The following is a 22,985-nucleotide window of genomic DNA, read 5'->3' as shown; positions in this document are numbered from 1 at the left end:
GGTAGGGCCTTCCGCGATTCGGAAATTAAGTCCAGGGCAGGAGCATTTTAGTGAGTTCTTTCCTTTCCTGCCCGGGGAGCTGCGTATTTCCTTACAGAGGCAGCAGAGCCGGAGCAGATATTCGAAGTGTTCCCCCCCCCCCCCCCATTACCCCCAGAAAGCAACAGACCCGCGTACGAACAATATAATCATTGCCTCCGCGGTTGAGTCACCTTGTTTACTTTCCCTTATCGGGACCTGCATCCCACCCCACCCCCAACGCCTAGACTTCTTGACGTAGCTGATGGTTCATATTTATGATACCTTTCGTTACTCTTTTTCGATTATCTCAAAGGTCGTACGAATACCGCGTTCCAAGAGAAACAATAATACACTTGGACGGGCAGGGGCAGGTATTTGGAGACTTCAGTGTGCGAGTGTGCGTGTGTGACAGAGAGGGAGAGAAAGAGAAATTGGTTGTTAGAGCATAATACTAGTTATAATAATATCTGGCTTGTAATCCGGTGTGTAATAATATCCCAGTGCAAGGGTTTTGTGTGGATTCCAAAAATGTTTATGTATAGGAACTGTGGAGAGAAATAGTAAGCAGTTATCTATTAGGTAAACTAGACTTCGGGTGATACGTTAGTGTTTGTCACATTTAATGATTTTGGTAGATCTCTTGTCCATTTTATATCTTACAGGAAAATCAGTTTTGATGTTTGTGTAGCTAATGAATCAGTTTTGATGGGTAACGTTTTATTAGTAGTGAGGGAAAATAATCCAGCCAACACCATCATGCTGTTTATTAAATTAGGGTTTAATCTTTTTTTTTTTTTAAGTACAGTAAGCATGAAGATAGGGTGAAACTTCCAGAAGGGTTACTTTGTTGTTGAATTCCTGTCAGATTTGGTAAATGAAGAAAAGCTTACAAAAAATTCCAAAACAGTAGTTTATTTTTCGTTTATTTGAAACATGGGTTGAGTCAGATTTAGAAAGATAGTTCTTTCCAGAGAAAAGGGTAAAAAAAGATGTCTGGTACATTTCAGAAACAGAGACAACCAACTTTGGCTTTTCCTGGGTCATTCATTCAACAAAAGTCTGAGTGACTGCCATGTATCAGTCACTATTATCTCCAAAGTGAAAAAAAATGTGATTGTTATTTGGATTGACTTGATAACATATAATTTGTTCATTAATATTTTTGTTCTGTACTCTTTGGTGCAGAATTTGGTTTGTAAAGCTGTCTTGTTTCTCACCATCCTGAGGAATTTTTTTATTGAAGAACAAAAGTAATCTCTTTAAGGCAGTCATATGATAGGTTTAAAAGGATAGGTTTAAAACTTGGCTTATCAAAATGGTGTCTTTCAAAAATGTTTGATTCTTGTAGTTAACAACGACCACCACAACAAAGAGAGCAAATATAATAAAGGGTTAGCAGCTATTCTCTTCAGCAGTATTTAAAAGACGGTAAACCTAAGTCACCATGATTCAAAAGCTAGTCCTGGGAGGAAGAGATTGGGAGGAGGAGTAAATTGTGGGAAGATGGTGGTGGTAAAGACAACAGCATCATTTTTGGTCTCTTTGAATCCTCTCATAAAAACAAAACAACTAGGGATGCCTGTGTAGCTCAATTGGTTAAGTGTCTGCCTTTGGCTTAGGTCAGGGTCCTGGAATCAAGTCCCACATCAGGCTCCTTGCTCAGTGAGGAGCCTGCTTCTTCTTCTGCCTGCCGCTCCCCCTGCTTGTGCGCTCTCTCTCTCTCTCTCTCTCTGACAAATAAATAAAATCTTAAAAAAAAAAAAGAACAACTAGATAGCAATGTTTGAAATCCATAGAAGATTTATGATAAAACCATGTAATATATCCCTGTGAACCCCCAAATACAAGTAGTTAGGGACAAACTACCAATAGCCTCTAGACCCAGTGGGTGTTGGCATCCCTGCAAGAGGAAAAAGGAAGCAATGTGGCAATATCTGATGGACCTGAGAACAGGAGAACTGCAGAATATTCACTAAAAGACTATGTAGGCCAATTATGTAGCAGTATTTGTAACTAAGGGGTTTTAAAGGGCAGGAGTAGCTGGCCTCCTATGAACTCTCATAACTGACTTGCCAAGGCATCATTCTGAGGCAGATACAGTAAAGGATGAAACAGATATGCTCCCTATACAAGAGCAAACACTTTAAAATGGAAATTTTAGCTTGTGTCTCCTACTGTGCAATTTGTAACAAAATGCATAGAAGATTGGCTTTAAAAGTGCAGGCACTAGAATAACATGTACACTTAAAAATGTTAAGATGGGAAAGTTTTAATGAACATTTTACCATAGTTTTAAAAAATGCAGGCACAAGAGTACAAATTATGAATAGGAACAATATCATTCCTTAAGGGGCCAAAATTGTTGAGAGGGTGGAGGCTTGCGTATTAAAATGCCACAGTGTGTAAACAGATATACAGTATAGCTGTGGTATTGAAATTCCGTTGGAGAGTGATGATTAGGAAAAAAAAACAACAAGTCTAAAGACCTACCTGGAAGAAGGACAATAGTGAAAGAAAAATTAAGAAATACTGCTCTAGAGCAATTCTGCTTGGTTTCAAATTTAGCCCCAACACTTACTTTACTAACTATGGGTGAGTAACTCAATCTTTTTGTGACTCAGTTTTGTCAGCTACAAAATGGAAATAATATTAGGATTGCTGTATTTAAGTAAGTGAATGCACATACAGTTGACTCTTGAAAATGTGGGTATTAGGAGCACCGACCCCCCCCAACCCCAACACAGTCAAAAACCCAAGTATAACTTTGACTTGCCCAGAACTTAACTACTAATAGCCTAGTGTTGAACTAGAAGCCTTACTGATAACATAAACAGTCAATTAACACATATTTTATATGTTATTATGTATTGTGTATTATATTTTTACAATAAAGTAAGCTAGAGAAAAGAATGTGTTAAGAAAATCATAGGAAAATAAAAAATACATTTATAGTACTGTGCTGTATTTATTGAAAAAAAAATCCGCATATAAATGGACCCATGCAGTTCAAACTTGCGTTGTTCAAGGGTCGACTGTTAAGCATTTAAATCTGTCTAGTACATGGCAAGTCCTTAACAGATCTTACCTGTAATAATAATAATAATAATAACTATTATTATTATTATTATTATTATTATTTTTAGATAGAGCACACTCACCAGCAAGGAAGGGAAGAGAGAGTGGGAGAGAATGCTAAGCAGGCTCCATGCCCAGGGTGGAGTGGGGCTCGAGCTCACAATCATGAGATCATGACCCGAGCCAAAATCAAGACTGGGATGCTTAACTGACTGAGGCACACAGGTGCCCCATATTTTAGCTGTTATAGTAGCACTGTATTAGATTCTTAAAAAAGATTTTATTTATTTGTTTATTTATTTATTTATTGGACAGACAGAGATCACAAGTAGGCAGAGAGGCAGGCGGGGGGTGGGGGGGGGGAGCAGGCTCCCCGCTGAGCAGAGAGCCCAATGAGGGGCTCGATCCCAGGACCCTGAGATCATGACCTGAGCCAAAGGCAGAGGCTTAACCCACTGAGCCATCTAGGTGCCCCCCAGCACTGTACTAGATTTTAATCACAGGAGAACTGCATATGCTCTAAGAGTTTATAATCTTAATTGTATGACCTTTGTTTTGTAAAGGTTAAGTTTTCGTCAGATATATATGTTCCTCATTACAACTTCATCCCTACTTTTGTGGTACATAATAGGTCTTCAGTAAATATTTATTAAGCAAATGAATTTATTAATCATAGCATACCAATACAACATATAAAGAATACAAAGTATATAAAAACATTGCATATTAAAATATACATTGTATATGTAGTATGTTTTAAAACATACATATTAAAGGGGTACCTGAGTGGCTCAGTCAGTTATGCTTCCGATTCTTGATTTTGGCTCAGGTCATGATCTTAAGGTTGTGAGATTGAGCTAGATCTATGCTGGGCATGAAGCCTGCTAGGATTCTCTCTCCCTCTGCCCCTTCCCCTCTCTCTATAAAAATAAATAAAAATAAAACATGCATATTAAAAAATGAATTGAAGCAACAAAATCTTGGGATTGTTTCAGATAAATAGGATTAAAGAACTGGGACAAAAGAATTGCCAACAGCTCTCTTTAATAGTCAGATACATATTGTCTTAATGAAAAAGACATTTTGCAGCAGCACTAAGTAGGATACAAAGTTATACTAGCGAAAAGAAACTGTTTTAAGAAAATTAGATACTGAAATGTTAATACTTAACCACAATTTAAAGCAGTATGAATGCATATTCAAAGTAAGTGTTACAGCCTACATGTGCTATCACATTTAATAAAGGAAGAGCTTCACTATTTATTATTAAATATTTCTATTCACTACTTTGTGTCAGGTAGTATACCAAGAGTTCTGAACATGACCAAATACTTAACTGTAATTTCTGTCCTTTTCTGCTAAACTGTGAATTCCTCAAATCAGAGACCTTGCTTTGAGGAACTCACAGTTTAGTAGGAAAGGACAGACATCACACTTAAGTGTTCAACAAAAATGAGTAGGGTATGTAATATATGTATATATATGTGTGTGTGTGTATATATATGTGTGTGTGTGTGTGTGTGTGTATATATATGTGTGTATATATATGTGTATATATATGTATGTATGTGTGTGTGTGTGTGTGTATATATATATATGCCTGTATATATATATATACACATATATATATGCCTGGCATTCTTGTATGCATTGGGAACACAAAAACAAGTAAGTGTGACATAGAGAAGGGAGCATCATTTCTCCTTGGGTAAGTATAGGAAAGCTTCCAAAGATACTGAGCTGGATCTTGAAAGCAGAGTCAAAATCTGCAAGATCAGTGGAAGGAAGAGCATTTCAGGAAGTAGTAGCAGCATCTGTTAAGTCATAGAGGTTTGGAACAGCCCAGTACATCTACGGCTTTCTAGGTAACGTACTGTATATTTAGCTTGTAGACTGTATATGCAAACAGGAAAGAACATGGAATTGGTGGGAGAGATAATAGTCAAGTCATACAGAACCTTTTATGGTATTAAAGGTTTATAGTATCATATGAGTTTAAGTATGGAAGCAACATGATTAGATTATATATTAGAAAAATGGCTAGCTACACTAGTGGGAGAGAAAAAAAGCAAGCAGTCTAGTTGGAAAACTCAGGACTTGAACTAGGACAGGAAATCTGGGAATGGAGAAAATTATGATATTGCCTAACACAATGGGAATACTTAAGAGGGTAGGATTCTAGAGACATTTTGGAAGTTAAATTTAAAAAACAAAACCATAAATGAAACCTAAGTGACTAATTAGATACGGGGGGTTGAGGAGAGGTGAAAGCATAAAATAATGTCAAAACTTCTATTTTACAGATGTAATAACTCAGTATTGTGTTTGGGGTTTTTTTCCTGTTTTTATTTAAATTCCAGTTAGTTAACAAACAGTATAATACTAGCTTCAGGTGTAGAATTATTGATTTGTCACTTATATACAACAACCAGTGCTCATCATAACACGTACCCTCCTTAGTCCGCTTCCCCTATTTAACCCGTCCCCCACCACACACACCCCCCACCTTCCCTCCCGCAGTCCTCAGTTCTCTATAGTTAAGAGTCTGTTTCTTGGTTTGCCTCTCTTTCTCCCCCCCCCCCCCAGTATTATGTTTGTGAAGGAGCAAGATTTTATTGCATGTTCTCATTTTCTTCACTGAATTAGTCAGTGGTTACTCATCCTGTATTTTTCTTACTAATCTGAAACATAAGAGAATTTTTAAAATTTCTTTTCTAAAAGGATAATTATTTTTTTCAGATTATGAAGTATGTACTTATTATGTAAAAATTAATATAGTACTGAGAGCTGTAAAAGCTCTTATATCTTCCAAAGGAAAATAAACAACTGAAATTCCAGCATCAATGGTTAACTACCAGTAACGTCTTGTTCCTATATATTCCTAATGTTTATATGCAGATATACATGTAGATGAATATTTACTGTAAATGGGATGATAATATGCCCCCTGTTTTATAGCCTACTTTTGTCATTTGACTGTCTGTATTTTACACATTATCTAATGTAAAATATAAACATATATCATAATTTGTAATTACTGTGTGTGGATGTACCATCATCAGTTTTCTATTAGGCATTTTGATTTCATTTTTTATCTCTTGTAAATAGTACTGCCATTAATATTCTTGTGCTTACATCTTTGTGCACATTTCTGATTATTTCTCAGAATAAATTTCCAGTAGTAGAAATCCTGGGGGGTGCCTGAGTGGCTCAGTTGGTTAAGCATCTGCCTTCAGCTCGGGTCACGATCTCAGGTCCTAGGATCCAGGCCTGCGTCAGGCTCCCTGCTCAGTGGGGAGTCTGCTTCTCCCTCTCCCTTTGCCTTCCATTCCCCCTGCTGGTTCTCTCTCTCTCTCTCTCTCTCAAATAAATAGAATCTTTAAAGAAAAAAAAGAAAAGAAAATGCTTCAGGTTTTGATATACTTTTTTTTTATATACTTTCATATTAATTACACCAATTTATATTCCCATCCAGACTACTGGGTGTAAATGCCATTTCTCTCTTTTCTATCTCTGTGATTTTCTTCTTCTGCAAAATGGAGAATCCAAATATTTTTCTTTTAAATTTATCATAATTTAGTGAGACAATGAATATGTTTGGCTCAATGTTTGGCACCTAATGAGTGCTTAATAAATGGCAGCTATCACTTTTTTTTTTAAGATTTTATTTATTTATTTGACAGAGAGAGAGATCACAAGTAGGCAGAGAGGCAGGCATAGAGAGGGGGAAGCAGGCTCTCCACTGAGCAAAGAGCCGGATGTGGGGCTCCATCCCAGGACCCTGAGATCATGACCTGAGCCGAAGGCAGAGGCTTTAACCTACTGAGCCACCCAGGCGCCCCGCCAACTATCACTTTTGATAACAGAGGAAATATCTATTTTCCCAAAACCTTGCCAGTAACTGGGTAATATCATTTTTTCTAATCTTTGCTAATATGATGGGGAAAATGACATATTATTTTAATTTGAAATTTGGGGATGTTGAACGTCTTTTCATATGTTTATCAGACTTCTGTGTCTCTTTTTTGAATTGCTGTGCATTTTCCATGCTTACTTTTAAAGTTTGCTCTTTTTTATTTGAGGATTTTTTTGTATGTTGGGAATGCTGACTTTATCCTAATTTGTGAGTATTTCCCTGCATTTTGTCATTTTCAGTTTAAACTTGTTTTTGATACTTTTTTTAACCCTATAGATGTAAAAAATATAGATTGCCAAGTTCATCATTTGTTTGGTTTATGAGTTTTGGCTTTCCCCATCCTAAAATCACCAAAATATTTGTATATAATTTTTTACTTATATTTCTCACATTAACATTTTTAATCTTTCTGGAATTTATTGTGTTATAAGATGAGATACAATTTTATTTCCAGATAGTTAGCTAGGTGCCTCATCCCTTTCACTGGTTTGAAATGCCTCTTAGATACTAAATTTCTATATACACTTGAACTACTACTTTTCTTTTTTGAGAATTTTGTTAATTTATTTGATAGGGGCAGGGGGAGGGTACACACAAATGGACAGAGGGAGAGGGAGAAGTAGGCTCCACACTGAGCAGAGAGCACAGGACCCTGGGATCATGACCTGAGCCAAAGGCAGACACTTAACCCTCTGAACCACCCAGTCATCCCACACTTTTACTATTTGTAAACTATTTTGTTCAATCAAACCGTTACAGTTTTTAATATCATATAAAGTCAATTCCTTCATTTACTTTTCTTTTAAAATATTCTTTCTTGCATGTTTATTCTCCTAGGTAAACTTTGGAATCGTTTTGTAAAGTTCTCACTTAGAGATTTTGATTGAGGTTTTCAGATTTTTTGAAGCAAACAGTAAATCTTAAATATACTTTTAAAACCTCATTATCACAATTTTCATGTCATTTGAGCCTATTAGTAAGGACATTTAACATTTTTTTATGTGGTGCCTGGTACCATCCCATAAAATGAGTGTATTGTCATTATGTTTTTATGGTGTTCATTGATTCAGAGGCCAAAACTTTTCAGTCCCCAAACTCAAAGGCCTGCCATTTTCTCAGTAAGAGGAAAATGTATCATTTCTGTACCTATGGTAAAATTTGAATTGTTTCAGAGATGGCTTTCATTAAGTTTATATAAGAAAGGTTCATTATGTTTCGATGTCTGAAAATTTAAAATATTTCTCTTCAGTTAATATGTAAGGCAGACTACTCAAAATCTTTAATTACATTAGATATTATAACTATTAAGTTGTGCCCACTTCATTTCCTTGTTAGTGTAGATTTGTTTTCGTAGTGTTCCCCTTACTTGCTTACAAACATTTAAATAAAGGAAAGATCAAGAGAGCCCAAGCCATAAAATCTTTTTATAAAAGTAGACACCTGTTGTTTATGAAACTAGACACCTGTTAGCCAAAGTTTAGGAAATTTTTAATCCACATGTCAAAAACAAGAAATCTGTTTTCAAAATTTCCTTAATTTCTTGGCATAATCTAAGCTTTCTTAATTAATACGACCAAATCGGTGACTCTCAGTGAAACCAAATATACAAGGGTTTAAATCATTTGTAAAATCTTTTAATGACCATGTACAAAGAGCCTTTTAAATGGGCACTATGTTACCCATTTATAGGGGAAATTGAGACTTTAAGAAGTTGATGTCAAACTAATAGTTTGAGTACCAAATGAACCAAGTACTTCATTTGGTATTTTCCCATTGGGCATTTTAAATAAGTAGATAATTTCCTGACAGTAAATTTGATCAAGCTGTTGGTGCATTATATAGTTATATAATATGTCTCCATCTTACCAATTTCTCCTGTGCATTTTTCTTTATGCAACTGTGATTATTTTCTCAATTTTTATATAATAATGGCCCTATATCCTGCTTTTTATCAGCTGCTTTTCCCAGCTGCTTAAATATCCATCATTGATTATAGTAACAATCTTGGTCATTTTTCTTTATTTCTTAGATTCCTGAATTTGACAACTTGTACCTGGATATGAATGGAATCATACATCAATGTTCCCATCCTAATGATGATGATGTTCACTTCAGAATTTCTGATGATAAAATCTTTACTGATATTTTTCACTACTTGGAGGTGTTGTTTCGCATTATTAAACCTAGGAAAGTGTTCTTTATGGCTGTTGATGGTGTGGCTCCTCGAGCAAAAATGAACCAGCAGCGGGGGAGGCGTTTTAGGTAAAACATTTGTGGTTTATTTTAGAATACTACTTAGATTAATAAAATGTTTTATTTTAAAGATAATTGACTTAGTGACCTCATCTTCTGTTCATGTTTCTTTTCTGCTTAAATTCCTCCAGAAAAGGAAATAACTGGTTATGTCACATTTTATCAATTGAGTAAACAAATTAGTAATTCATTGAAGTGAGGAGTCCTTCTCAAAGCATATGTTGGGCTGTGTAGTTACTTTTGCTCCCTGTCATAAATTTTTCAAAGTTCTCCTTGGTAATTTAGAAATAGCAATAGAGTTGACCCTTGAACAATGCACAGGTAAGGGATGCCAGGCCCCACACAGTCAAAAATTTGCATATAACTCAACTCCCCCAAATCTTAATAGCCTACTGTTGACTGAAAGCCTTAGCAGTAACATAAACCATAAAACATTCTTTGTATGTTGTATGTATTATATACCATATTCTTATAGTAAGCTTAGAGGAAAGATGTTATTAAGAAAATCATAAGGAAAAGAAAATAGATTTACAGTACTATATTGTATTTATTGAAAAAAAAAATCCACGTACAAGTGGACCCACTCAGTTCAAACCTGTGTTGTTCAAGAGTCAACTATAGTAGAGAAAGCTCCTCTCTTAGTCTGTCCTGAACTAGAGAACTACAGGGTGAAATGAGAGATTGTTCTAATAGAAACATTGACAGTTTAATTCAACAAACTTTGTTCAATGCCCAGACCCTGGGCCAGATGCTGACTCTGAGTGAACATGGGTCCAAATTGGACAGAAAAGCAAGTGAGACTAGAAGGTGATTGATGGAATATGAGAAGAGAGCTGAGTTAGGACACTTGAGATACTATCATCCCCAATGTGTTGCATTGGGTGTAACAGGATGAGAAGAGACACATAAAGTTTTAAAGTCAAAATCCTGGGCATGTGGAATAGTTTTAAAAAACAATGAGATCATGCTGTGTCCTTATTTATGAGTAGGATAAGTAAAGTTAAGAGGGTTGTTAGAATTGTTGGGAAGACTCTGAGTCCAGTGTGTTTGATGGGTTGTTAGCGTAATGAATTGTTTCATCACAAAAGCAGGTAAAGGAGTGGATAGAGCACCTATGAATCAAATACAGAAATCATCAAGGAAAGTGGGAGGGTACCTTAGGGAAGGCTAGCAGTGAAAATGAGAAAAGAATGGTAAAAAGTAGTGATTTAAATACCAAAAGAGAAAAGATATTGAAGATACTTGAACGACTATAAAATGACCATCAAGACAAGGACCATCTCTTATTAAAATTCAGAACCTCTGGTGCCACCCAAACTTAATTAATTTGAATCTCAAAAATTGGAACCTGGAAAGGATTTTTACTAGATTCCCCTGGTATTTGTTAAACTAGTTTGGGGGAGCTACTGGGCTAGAAAATCTGGTGTTAAGAAAGGATTATTTAAGCCCACTATATCAGTCACTGTTCATTTGCAGAAATAGAAGCCTACCTATTTTAAGTATATATATTACAAAGAATTATGTACCTTTAAAAATCATTATAAGAGCCAAAAGGATGGGAATTTAGGTGAGCCTTCAAGAATGACTTCAGAACAGCACCACAGAATTGACCCACCAGTGGCACTATTACTACAACATTCAAGAAGGTGAGTTCAGAGGCCCCCACCAGAACACGTTGTTCAGGAATTTATTGCTTTAGTTGTGATCCAGGGATTAAGAAGATACTACCTGAACTATTGGCTCCAAAAATGTATCACTTTAGTTACAATTCAGCAATCAAGAAGCCAACACTCTATCTGTTAGCACAAGAGCCCCAGTGTACCTGGTAGATCTGCCCTATACTTTGCTTCTCAGCATCTACAAAACTGCTGAATATTGAGATCCCTTCTACTATAATGAAACACACACCCCACAAATCCTCTTCCTCAACTTCACCACACTTCTACCTTCTGAACCTTTTGTGGAGGCATCTGATAGAATCTAAGTTATATCCACTCACTAGCTGCAAGGAACCATAAGATCTTAATTTTTTAGGTTTCTAACCTCTCCAGTATCAGAAAACAAACTAAGAGAATGGACAAGCATTTACTAAATATTGTGCTGGCATTGAGTGTTCTGTGTTTCCCTAAAATCCCCTAGTCAGCTTTTTCTCATTCTCCACAGATACTGTTTTCTCCATTCATAATCTTTAATTATAATCTTTATGCATCTCTTACTTCAAATCTGCTGCCATCTGGCTTTCACCCCTCTACTAAAACTTCCTTACAAGATTACAAATAGCCTCCTTATGACTAAATCTAAAGATTATTCTCTATATATATTACTTCATTTATCTGTAGTATTTAACAGTGTGATGATTCTTTCATTCTTAAACTTCCTTTCTGTGATCTTTATGTAACCACACTCTCTCAACCTTCTTGGTCTCCTTGTTATCTTCTGTTCCTTTGCCTTTTTCTCTTTTAATGTATTGATTTTACTTAAGTTTCTGTCATTGGTCCTGAGTGATCTTATCTAGTTGTTTTAACTACTTTGTCTATACTGATGACTCCTCAATTTATCTTCCTGATGGATATCTGTCTCCAGAACCCCTAAATATCCAAATGTCTCATAAATATCTCCTTTTGGATATCTCATAAATATCTCCTTTTGGAACAGTTTAACATGTTCAGAACTGAAGACCACTTCAAAGCTGCCTTCCTTCTGTTTCCTAGTTCAGTGAATGATAACACCATGCAAATAGCTGCTCAACCCGAAAGTCCAAGAGTAATTTGGACTTCTTCCTCATTCTGCACACCCAATCCTACTTACCAGTCTCTTAAATTTGACATACATATTTACTTTTCATCTTTACTGCTAGTGTTCTACACCTTCCACCTACATTGATTTAATAGTCTTTCATTGTCCCTGCCCCAAATATCTCTGTGTTGCAGCCACCTTAAACATTATGGCTGTTAAGTTCTCTGTCTCCCCACTAGAGTGTAAGCTCTGTGAAAATGGGAATCATTTCTGTTATATTCCCCAAACTTGTCACATAATAACATTGAATTTGTTCAACCAAAGGAAGGAAGCTGAGAAAAGAAGAAAAAAATGGCTTCTGTTGGAGAAATTACAAATAAGTTGATATCTTCAGAGTTTTTGTTATATTGAGGTTGGTAAGAGAGAGGTTACATATGAAAAAGAGTTTGTTTATCATAGAAATATAATTCCACAGGGCACAGTAGGTAGAGCTAGTAGCAAAGCTGTAGAAAATGTACATAAAGCAGAGCTTATTAACTTACATGCCAGTGGCATACAGTATGACACAAATGGGTACTAGGAGAAGCAGAACAGGAATTGGGATGCCTATATTCAGACTTAGGTCTGTCCAACTCTAACACTCATGGTCTTTCTAGTAAATCCTATTGCCTCAAAAATGAGATATTTTGGCAAATGATGTCATTAATGTTATTGGGCTTATATTTTAAATGTTTTTATGAGGAACCCCAAAGATATCCATTGCAATTTTATAGTTATTTTTTATATAATATTCTTAGATCGTTTTAATAATGTACTTCTTGTTTGATGTTACTATTAAATGTTGAATGCAGTATATATAATGAATGTTTAATGCTCAACTTTTGAGCTTGTTTGTAGAATCGATTTGCTCTATACTTAAGAAGAGAATTAGTTCATAAATATTCCTAACATTCTGTGTCAGTTTTATACTGTTGTAATGTCTACTTCTATAGTCCTTTTTCTGAAAAACTCAATTCTTTAAATTAGTAAAAATGAACAATTCTGAGGCCCATCTTTATCAGTTATAATCATTTTAAAACTTCTATTCTGTGTTGAACCTCAAATTGATTAATTGGTATTTTAGTTACAAAAGCATCTAAATAACAGTTTATATAAAGAACTGTACTTTTTCCCAGAAACCTTGAGATTTTTTTCCCCTTAACATTTAAGGTCAGCAAAGGAGGCAGAAGACAAAATAAAAAAGGCATTAGAAAAAGGAGAAACTCTTCCTACAGAGGCCAGATTTGATTCCAACTGTATTACACCAGGTAAATTCACTGAGAGAAAAATTCTGAGAGATTGATTTTTTTAAAAAAAGATTTTATTGATTTATTTATTCATCTGAGAGAGAGAGCATGAGCAGAGGAGGGGGGTGCAGAGGGAGAGGGAGAGGGAGAAGCAGGCTTCCTGCTCAGCAGGGAGCCAGACATGAGTCCCAATCCCAGGACCCTGGGATTATGACCTGAGCATAAAACAGACACTTAACCAACTGAGCCACCCAGGCACCTCAAATTCTGAGAGATTTAAATGTAAATGTAAGGTGTTGTTTTTTGTTTTTTTTTTTTCAAATGTATTATAGCCTTTACTTAATTTGTCCTTAAAATTCCAATTGCTGTTTTCCCAGTTGTGTCTCCTCAGGAGATGTTTTGGTCACCTCGATTATAAGTGCTCCTATGAAGACCCACTCTAGAGATTTACAGATGTCGATAAGAGCAATTGTGGACAGGACTCTCCCAGATGCATAGAACTCCAAACCTGGAAGGATCTTAAAAGATCCCCTGTACTCCCACCATTTATTTGTATGAAAACTGATCCAGTGAGGTTGTGGCTCCCCCACCTTCATGTAGCTAGCTATTGTATTCAGGATAAGAAACCCATTCTCCTAGTCTAGAGCACTTACTATTGTACTTCTTAAAGTATAGTTAAAAATTCTAGAATTTTAATGAATTTATCAGTATAATAAGTTTAATTTAACTTTGCAACAACATACGCTGTACTTATTAGAGCTTTATCTAACATCATTGCACTCCTTTACTTTGGAAAAAAATCTTAAAATCTTATTTACTCATGAATTCTTTACTAACTGTGGTAATTTATCTTTCATTTAAGTGCCTTCATCATACATTGCTTGATTTAGTAACCAGTTTTATCCTAATTATGGTTTAAGACTGCATTGCCATTGACTCTTGACCATCTAAACTTTTCCTGACGCATAATCACCATAGACTCAGTTTCTAGAATAATAATAATTTTCCAGGTAAATAGTAGTAGTAATAATAGTTGTTATTATTAGCGATCTAAACCTGCGTGCCTTTAAAAAAAAAAAAAGTTCAGAATCCTGCAGAGGAAATAGAAGATTGAGTTTCATTAGGGAGTTGAAACTCTGCCCTGGTATGAAAATGCGTAAAGCATAGTTTGAGGCAGTAGTGAAATTTCTTGATTTATCTCTGTGACATTAACTTCATTTTAGGATGAGCAGAGAAATGAGAAACAGTTGTAATATTTGCAAGAAAAAGGTACAAAATTATTTACTTTTCAAGATAAGCATGAGGGGTGTTGACTTCTTTAGAGATCTTACACCTAGCTATTTCCTGCATACTCAGATCCAAGTTCATGTTGTCCCTGGGAACTCACTCTTTATGTCTCTCTCGGATTATAAACTTTTTAAAACTTTTTATTTATAGGGACTGAATTCATGGCCAGGTTACATGAACATCTGAAGTATTTTGTAAATATGAAAATTTCTACAGATAAGTCGTGGCAAGGAGTTACCATCTACTTCTCAGGCCATGAGGTTATTATCTTTTTTTATTTAAAGGGATTTTTAAAAAATTTAATATTTTAAAGCATAGCATTTTACCACATTTTTTTTAAACATATATTTAGACTCCCGGAGAAGGAGAGCATAAAATCATGGAATTTATCAGATCCGAGAAAGCAAAGCCAGATCATGATCCCAACACCAGACATTGTCTTTATGGTTTAGATGCTGACTTGGTAGGTATAATGTTTATTGTTATTATAACCTTATGCCATTATAATTAAATCTCTAAGAAACTTATGTAAGAAGCTTTCTCACTGTGGAAACAAATATTTTAGACATAATAAAGATTGCTACTTCTGCCATTAGCAAGGTTCTAAAACAATTGGAAAATAAACTCTTTCGCTACAGTTTATGATCAACAGATCTCTGTAGTCTTCATACTTGACTGATCCTAGTGCTATGAATAGTCTGTCGAGATCAGGTAGAGGGTGCTTTTTACCCTCTGCTTGATATATAACTTTCAATAATACCTGATCTGATAACTCCGAGACCCAGATAAATTTACTATGCTTTTTTTGTTTTAACTTTTTATTATGGAAATTTTCAAACATAAAATAAAGAATACAATATAATGAAACTTCCTATGTCCTTAAATAATTTTTATCCATCTTAAATAATTTTTAGCTTTAAATAATTTACCTTAAATATTAATTTTCATTTTCTTATTCCTAACCATCTGTCTCCTTTCTCCTGCTCCCCTTGACTCTTGAAGTATATCCCAGACATTGTATCACTTGGTCTGTAAATATTTTGTAATGTTTCTCTAAAGGAGAAGGATTGTTTAAAAAAAAATAACCATAATGCCATTATCCTACATAAAATAAAAATTAACAATCAGTGTTTTATATACAAATAACCATTTGGTATTCTCATTTCCCTGATGGCTTCGTAAATCTTTGATGTTGTTTTGTTTGAATCAGGATTGAAATAAAATAAACAATATATGTTGCAGTGGTTGATATGTCTCACTAGACTATTTGACTTCTTTGGGCATTGGAATACTATATGAGAAGATTAAATGAAAATGCCCTTTTCCAGTTTTTTTTTAATTTTCACATATTAGAGGCATTCTGGACTCTAGAGGAATACTACATTCATCTGTCATGGAAGAGCTACAGTCTCTAATTTCTTATCCACTCCCTCTGGCAAATGGAAAGGTGTGAAAACCAAGAGAAGGTTTTGGGGATTCGGTGTCGGGGTGGGGGGGGTGTGGACAGAATGGCAGTTATAAAGGTCATGTGAGTCTAAGGTAAACATTTTTTCTTAGAAAAACACACTTTATCCCATAACTAATAAGTGGATCAGATTTTGAAATTTGTATATTTAATGTGCTAATAAATTGTGTTTTACTAAATAAGCATATGTTTTTCTATATTGAAATGGTTTTTAGTTGTTTGTTTCTGTGAACCTGATACTATAAAAATTAGAGAATAGAAACTTTTTAATCATTTTTCAACAGATTATGCTTGGATTAACAAGTCATGAGGCACATTTCTCTCTTTTAAGAGAAGAGGTTCGGTTTGGTGGCAAAAAGACACAAAGGTAAATTATATTGCATATATAGAAAAGAAAGAACAGCAATTAAATTAAGGACAGTAATCATCTAACAGGAAAATGATCTGTAAAGATTTCTCCCATTCCACAGTTGACTGTTTACTCTGCTTTTAGTGTCATTTGATGTACAAAATTTTTAAAATTACGCCAATGTCCAGTTTATTTTTCTCTTTTATTTCTTGTACTTATAATATAATGCCAAGAAATTGCCAGATCTAATGTTATAAAGCTTTTCCCCATTGTAAGAGTTTTGTAGTTTTAGCCCTTACACTTAGGTCTTTGATCCATGTTAATTCTGTATATGATGTAAGGTAAGGGTCAACTTCATTCTTTTGCATGTGAATATCAGTTTTCCCAAAACCGCTTGTTGGAAAGACTATCTTTTCCCCCATTGAATCGTCTTGGCACCTTGGTCAAAAATTGCCTGACCATCTATGCAAGGGTTTATTTCTGGGCTCTGTATTCTATTGAATTGATCTTTATGTTTGTCTTTATGCCAGTACCACTAGTAGTAAAGTATTTTGATTACTGAAACTTTGTAATAAGTTTTGAAATTAGAAAGGGTAAGACCTCCAACTTTGTTCTCCTTTTTCAGGATTATTTTGGCTATTTGGAGTCTTGTGAGATTAACAATTTTTAGGATTTTTTGTTTTTGTTTTTGTGGAAAACATCGGGATTTTGATTGGGATGACATTGACTATATAGATTCTTTTGGCTACTATTTATAGCTTGGTAATAAGTCTTCTAATCCATTAATACAGAATGTTTTTCCATTCATTGTGTCTTTAATTTTTTTCTGCAGCATTTTGTAGTTTTAGTATATGTCTTTTGCCAGCTTTTTTTTTTTTTACTTGTTTTTCCTTTTATTTAAAAAAAATAAATGCAGTCACTATGCTATACATTAATTACATCTCCAGGACTTATTTATCTCATAACTGAAAACTTCCATTTTGTGACCACCTTCCCCCATTCCTCACTCCCTAAGTTCAATTTTTTGCCTTTTTTTTTTTTTTTTTCTTTTGTCTTCTTGGTCAAGTTTGTTCCTAAGTGTTTTATTCTTTTGGATGGTATTCTAAATGGAATTGTTTCTTAATTTCTTTTTTGGATTATTTGTTGCTGGTATGTAGAAACACAGCTGATTTTTATGTGTTGATCTTGCTTCCTACAGTTATACCGAATTCATTTTTTGGTCCTAGTAGCTTTTGTGGATTCTGTGGGATTTTCTGTATATGGAATCATGGCATCTGTAAATAGAGATAGTTTTCTTCTTTTTCAATTTGTGTATCTCATATTTCTTTGCTTGCCTAATTGCCCTGGCTAGGACTTCAAGTACAATGCTGCTGAATAGCTGTAGTGAAAATGGGCATCCTTGTCTTGTTCCTGGTCTTAGGAGGAAAGCCTTCAGTCTTCTACCATCAACATATTAGATGTAAATTTTTCATAAATTCCCTTTTTTATATTAAGGAGGTTCACTTCTATCCCTACTTGGCTGAGTACTTTTATCATAGAAGGGTATTGTTTTTTGTTGTTGTTGTTGTTGTTGTTTTTTAAAGATTTTATTTATTTATTTGATAGACAGAGATCACAAGTAGGCAGAGAGGTAGGCAGAGAGAGAGGAGGGAGCAGGCCCCCTGCTGAGCAGAGAGCCCGATGCGGGACTCGATCCCAGGACCCTGGGATCATGACCCGAGCAGAAAGCAGAGGCTTTAACCCACTGAGCCACCCAGGTTCCCAGAAGGGTATTGATTTTGATAAATGTTTTCTTTGCTAATTGATTGTATGGTATTTTTTCATTTGTTTATTAGTGTGATCTATTACATTGATTTATTTTCTTATGTTGAGCTGTCCTTGTATTCCTGGGCTAAATCCACTTGCTCTGGTATCTGATCTTTTTAAACTACAACTGTCAGTTTATATTCTTACTTCTGGTTAAAGTTGGAGTATTGGCCAATAGGTAAGGCATATAGACCCCTAAACCAAGCCAGGGAAAGATAAGAGGAAAGAAATGATGGTGCCTCACCATTGAAGCCTTAGACTGTACTTCAATAGGCAGAAAAGTATATATACTCACTTATCTGCATGCTTTCTGCTGGTGGCCAACCTTAAATGGGCCAGATCCCATGGTTTCTCATATCTGTTATATCTTATTTAGGCTTTCTTAATTCTGAGCATCTTTCCACAGAAAGCATAATGCAGACAAATTATTTTGAACTTTATGTTACATCTATTATAATTTTACTTTTATGTTTATACTACCTTGGAGATTTCATATAAATTATGTGCCTGGATTACAAGGATTAATTATTTTCTAATGATAAGTTTTATTTTAAGCATTGCTACATTTTTAAATTTGAGCCTTAAAGATATAATTAATTCTTTGTTGATCATCTGACTAATTACAGGGTATGTGCACCAGAAGAAACCACATTTCACCTCCTACACTTGTCTTTAATGAGAGAGTATATTGACTATGAGTTTTCAGTACTGAAAGTAAGTATTAATATAGCAGTGAACCAAAGATGTGTTAGAAGGAATTTCCATACAATTTGGTTTTTTCTCCATTTTGCTGTAGGACAAGATCACTTTTAAATATGATATTGAAAGGATAATAGATGATTGGATTTTGATGGGATTTCTTGTTGGGAATGATTTTATCCCTCATCTACCTCATTTACATATTAATCATGATGCACTGCCTCTTCTTTACGGAACATATATTACCATCCTGCCAGAACTTGGTGGTAAGAAAAGTTTAATATTCATTGGAGGCTACTTTTATTAAGCACTCAGCTAATCCTAAAAATTTCACTACGTTTATTAGATTATTGCATGCACAATTATATTAGGGAAAAAATTGGGGGTTTCCTTTGGTCTAAGGACCCAATCTCTGGGGTTGTAATTTTCAGTGGCTCACAAGCAAAGAAAATGACAAGAGTTAGGAAGCCTCATGTATTGATATATGACTCATCTCTGCCTTTGATTGTTTAAGAAAGCCATCAGAAGTTGTTGATTTCACTTATTAAAGCACAGAAGTTCATTTTTCTGAATGGATAGGTATTGGAGTATTTAATAGGGAAAGTTTTTTCAATTGAAATGAGGAATCGATAAACAATGGTGAATGCTGAATAAAACAGATAGCAGAATAGCAGGGTATTAGTTCTTCTCAAGTTAACATATTAAATGAATAATCTGGATAGATCTTAGAACATATTTAATTAACTATTAGCAGATGTTGGAAATGTGGGAGGATTATTATGTGAACCTGGAATTTCTTTTATTTTGCTTTAGTTGTTACATATTTTATATTATAATAACATCAAGTTCATAGAAACTAGAGTCAGTTATATAGTTTTTTCTTGATTAGTAGAGTGCCAATATTCAACATTTTATAAAAAGAGTTTTGTAGAATTGTTTAGAAAAAATAGTGTCAGCTTTTAGTACATATTTAGATTTTGTTCCTTTTAGGTTATATTAATGAAAGTGGGCATCTCAACTTACCTCGATTTGAGAAATACCTTGTGAAACTATCAGATGTAAGTAACTAGACATTTTTATTTTCTTGTCCCAGGGTAGAGATAAGTGGTCAGAAACCAGTTACATAGTGTCGGAAGAAAAAGTTTTGGTACTTCTACTCCAATTGATCATTCTCTTATAATTTCACCTAATTTTATTTTTATCTGCTTTTTATTTTTCATTTTCAGACTAGTAGATGAGGTCCCCATGTGCACAAAAAAGTAACATTCTTTGATTTCCTATGCCCCAGAAATAGCAACTGGTAAAAGTTTGGGTTGTATTTTTCCAGGCATACTCAAATTATTTTTAAATGAATTTAAATATTTCTGTACAGTTTGATCGGGAACACTTCAGTGAAGTTTTTGTGGACCTAAAGTGGTTTGAAAGCAAAGTTGGTAACAAGTACCTCAATGAAGCAGCAGGTGTTGCAGCAGAAGAAGCCAAGAGCTACAAGGAAAAGAAAAAACCAAAGGTGTTCATTTTTTTTAGGTGTTCTTTCAATTTTTTAGCTGTAAAAGTAAAACTGATATTCCTTGTTCCTCATTTTCTTTCTTATGGTTTTTAGGGTTGCCTTATTTCATTTTCATTTCTTATTTTCTCCTATTGAACATTTAAAAAAAATTTTTGGTTTCTTCTCTATTAGATCCTGTCATTTAAATCTGATGTTTAAAAACCAACTTCTTATTTTTTACTTTTGAAGAAGAACATTGTTTTTTCTTTGTTCATTCATCCTATTAAGTGTAGAAAAACTTCTAAATATAAGAGCCCAGAAAATTAGTTATCTTTTTTAAAAATGTGGGTATTTATAGCATTTAATAGTGAGACATCAACTAGATCAGTGATTTTTCTCTAGAAATAATTTATATATAAAATCATATACAAGATGCCTGGGTGGCTCAGTCATTAAGCGTCTGCCTTTAGCTCAGATCATAATCCTAGGGTCCTGGGATCCGGCCCCTAATGGGGCTCCCTGCTCAGCGGGAAGCCTCCCACTCACCCTGCTTGTGTTCCCTCTCTCATTGTGTCTCTCTCTGTCAAATAAATAAATAAAATCTAAAAAACAAAACAAAAAGGGGCTTCTGGGTGGCTCAGTGGGTTAAAGCCTCTGCCTTGGGCTCAGGTCATGATTCCAGGGTCCTGGGATCAGGCCCTGCATAAGGCTCTCTGCTCAGCGGGGAGCCTGCTTCCCTGCCTCTCTCTCTCTGCCTGCCTCTGCCTACTTGTGATCTCTGTCTGTCATATAAATAAATAAAGATTAAAAAAAAAAAGCAATAAACTAGTTTAAGAGTAAATAATAGCACAATAGCTAATGCTAGTGCTCAATAATTAAATAATTATTTATTGTCTTATTATTGTTAGAACAAATAAATAATAGAATCAGTTAGAATATGCTAATACCCTATAAAACATCACTAATAAGCTCTAAAGAATGTCTTATATGTGTTAGCTCAGAAAATAAACCTCTTCTGAAATTTTCCTCAACCTATGCATAATTATTGGGTCCTGATAAAATTGAGGAGCTTCCTGCACTCTCCTTGCCATACTGGTTCTATTTAGGTTCAAGGTAACTTGCTTCAGGAAGGGCATTTATCCTAATTTTCTCTAGTGTAGTCCTTCTACTTGATTAGATTTTTCTCAGTGAAACTTAGGAGCAGTCCATTTGCATTCTACTGTGTTTTTGCTCTTACGGAAATTGTCTCAGAAACTTTTTGGGAATCTGTACTTTACTCAGAAAACTTACACATCAGTGATCCCTGGCTCCACCCATCTCAGCCCAGTCCTTAAGCTTCACAAGTCTTCTGGCATATGTAGTTACTATTAAAGACATTGGCAAAATGGGAGGAACTAGAGGAGGAGCCCATTCACAGGAAGTTAGCTGAGGCTCTAGTTTGGATGAACAAAGGGAAATGGGCATAAGAGAGTAGGAAGAACTAATGAAAGTCACTGGCAGTAGAGAGGCAATCAGAAAATAGAGAATAGTTGAGATCACAAGGGCAGAAAAACAGCTGGGCAGGAATATGAAGAATGTGATGAGATGGGAAAACTATAGAAAAGCAAATGAGTTGCATGAGAGAAAAATTTAGAAGTGGAGAATACAAAACAGTTATAAGAATGATGAAATCCAGAGATACAGAAAACGTAATATTTGTAATCATTGGATTCAATTGTAAACAGATAGATTATATTAACTCAATAGGTGAGAATTACCTATTACATATTTTCGATAGGCCTGAATATTAAGTTCTACATGATAAAGATTTAGAAAACAAGTGATATAAAACCAAAACACTTACATAGTATTTGTGGATTATTTTTTGAATGAATTTTTATGGCGTTGTCACTTAAGGGTCAGTCAGTTCTTTTTAGTATTTTTAAAATCTCTGTATTCAATTGCCTTACTTTGAAATATATCTTGCCATTAATTTTGTATTGATTTGTAATTTTTGTAGGGCCAGGAAAACGCCATTTGTTGGGCTGCTTTAGACAAAAATGGAGAAGAAGTGGTAACTTCTAAGGGTGAGTACAAACTCTGTATTCAGTGTTATTTTTTTTTTGGACAGGATAGTTATTATCTTTCTTTAGTAAATACTAATTCAATAATATTGGATAGAATAGATTTCTATGTTAGTTTATAAGCATTTGCTTTGATAAATATTTATCAGACCATAGGTGGAAAAACAGAATATTTATAATTTTCAGCCACTATCTTTCTGGCTTTTTTTCCAGATAATTTAGAAGATGAGACTGAAGATGATGACCTATTTGAAACTGAGTTTAGACAATATAAAAGAACATATTACATGACGAAGATGGGAGTTGATGTAGTGTCTGAGTACGTTTTTACCAATGCTTTTACTTTAAAATAGAAAAAATTAGATTTTGTGGTTCTTCAAAAAACAGCATAATTTTGATAGTTAAGGTAGTGGGCGAGGAGAATTTTTTGGTTATAGAAATTATTGTAGTGTCAATCTTTCAACTGCTGTGTTTTTGGAATAGGTGATAACTGACATGTGTTTTATTCCTGTAGTAAAAAGTTGCCAAGTAGGGACACCT

General features: G+C 34.6%; 1 protein-coding gene across 2 annotated transcripts in view; it reads left to right on the top strand.

Annotated features, from left to right (window-relative positions):
* XRN1 (5'-3' exoribonuclease 1) overlaps positions 1-22,985 on the top strand; it is a 104,068-nt gene that overhangs the window by 412 nt on the left and 80,671 nt on the right. For both annotated transcript variants that reach the window (XM_080822544.1, XM_080822543.1), the window contains exons 2-12: positions 9,042-9,274; positions 13,211-13,308; positions 14,725-14,834; positions 14,927-15,037; positions 16,324-16,406; positions 18,821-18,908; positions 18,991-19,159; positions 19,884-19,951; positions 20,266-20,403; positions 22,382-22,448; positions 22,659-22,764. In XM_080822544.1, the coding sequence (XP_080678670.1) occupies positions 9,042-9,274; positions 13,211-13,308; positions 14,725-14,834; positions 14,927-15,037; positions 16,324-16,406; positions 18,821-18,908; positions 18,991-19,159; positions 19,884-19,951; positions 20,266-20,403; positions 22,382-22,448; positions 22,659-22,764 (1,271 nt within the window). The remainder of the gene's footprint in view (positions 1-9,041; positions 9,275-13,210; positions 13,309-14,724; positions 14,835-14,926; positions 15,038-16,323; positions 16,407-18,820; positions 18,909-18,990; positions 19,160-19,883; positions 19,952-20,265; positions 20,404-22,381; positions 22,449-22,658; positions 22,765-22,985) is intronic.

Source organism: Martes martes (genome assembly GCF_963455335.1).
Source record: "Martes martes genome assembly, chromosome: 1".
In the NCBI taxonomy this organism is placed as follows: Eukaryota; Metazoa; Chordata; class Mammalia; order Carnivora; family Mustelidae; genus Martes; species Martes martes.
This window is presented reverse-complemented; position numbering and strand designations above follow the sequence as displayed.